This window comes from Ceratocystis lukuohia, assembly GCF_044167205.1.
Source record: "Ceratocystis lukuohia strain C4212 chromosome Unknown Supercontig5_pilon, whole genome shotgun sequence".
NCBI classification, from domain to species: Eukaryota; Fungi; Ascomycota; class Sordariomycetes; order Microascales; family Ceratocystidaceae; genus Ceratocystis; species Ceratocystis lukuohia.
Genome location: NW_027263524.1, coordinates 2,724,154 through 2,725,155, shown reverse-complemented (window position 1 = coordinate 2,725,155; position 1,002 = coordinate 2,724,154). Strand labels below are relative to the sequence as shown.

The following is a 1,002-nucleotide window of genomic DNA, read 5'->3' as shown; positions in this document are numbered from 1 at the left end:
GTTTCCCTAAGTACAAGAGAATCTCATTTATGATCAAAGACTGTTTATTATCAAAATCGTATAGAAAACTAAGAGAAACTGGGAACCTAAAGCATACTGTAGAGCCTGCATTATGGATTTCGAGGACTAGAAAGCCCGTGTGCATGTGTGAGCAACACGAATGATTTAATCAGAGAAGTGGGCCTCATGGATTGGCCAACGATGATCTGAAATTTCAGTCCTCTTGATCGACACAATCGGGTGCTGAGGCGCAAAGTGCCATATCCGCAAAAACTTCGGTGTTATCATCAGTGTCCGTACAATAGCAGCCTCCAAATGCACGGCAACAGTTCGTCAATTCTCTGGCAACAATGCTACCATCGGTATTGGCTACACCACTAGCAGGCAGTGCAATAGCAGTGCCAGCGAGAGCGAGGAGGAACGTAATAGTCCAGGATTGCATTTTGTTGGATTGTTTATTGGTAGAAAGGATGTTGAGATTTGTGAGGACAAGAGGATCAGAAATGAGTATAAAGTAGAAATGAAGTTTCAAAGGACTGTAGGTAAAGGTAAGTGTGTGGAGTTAGAGAACAGATGTAGATGTGAAGAAGTAGTAAACAGACTGATTATCACGGAGGAGGGAAAGGTCTTATATACATGCCTGAATAGGTTCTTCCACAAAACTTCGTCGAGTATGTACAGCCATTAATACTTATTCATCACAAGAGCTCTTCTACGCAATGACAATGGATCACAGAGCACATTGAGGTGTGTGTATAGGATTCCAGAAACTTGGTGGTTATTAGCTTTTGGCTGTAATATAGTACTTGTGGAAGTAATAGATTACGCACTGGTATAGCCATCTATGAGGGCCAATAGGTGCACGTAGTGTGCAGCTATCGGGCCCTGATCATCTATCATTTGCTCAAACTTCCCTGGTATACTAAAGCTAACTAGGTATTTTCGGGATTAATGCCTACATTTTAGACAGTCGTCAACTCACACTTGATACTACACATTTTG

At 41.8% G+C, this 1,002-nt stretch overlaps 1 protein-coding gene across 1 annotated transcript; it reads right to left on the bottom strand.

Moving 5' to 3' along the window:
• Positions 1–214: 214 nt before the first annotated feature.
• HOO65_050580 (uncharacterized protein) lies at positions 215–442 on the bottom strand (the record flags this gene model as incomplete). Its single annotated transcript, XM_071000950.1, has 1 exon — positions 215–442. The coding sequence occupies one exon, from the start codon at positions 440–442 to the stop codon at positions 215–217; it is 228 nt and encodes a 75-aa protein (XP_070858639.1).
• Positions 443–1,002: the final 560 nt, after the last annotated feature.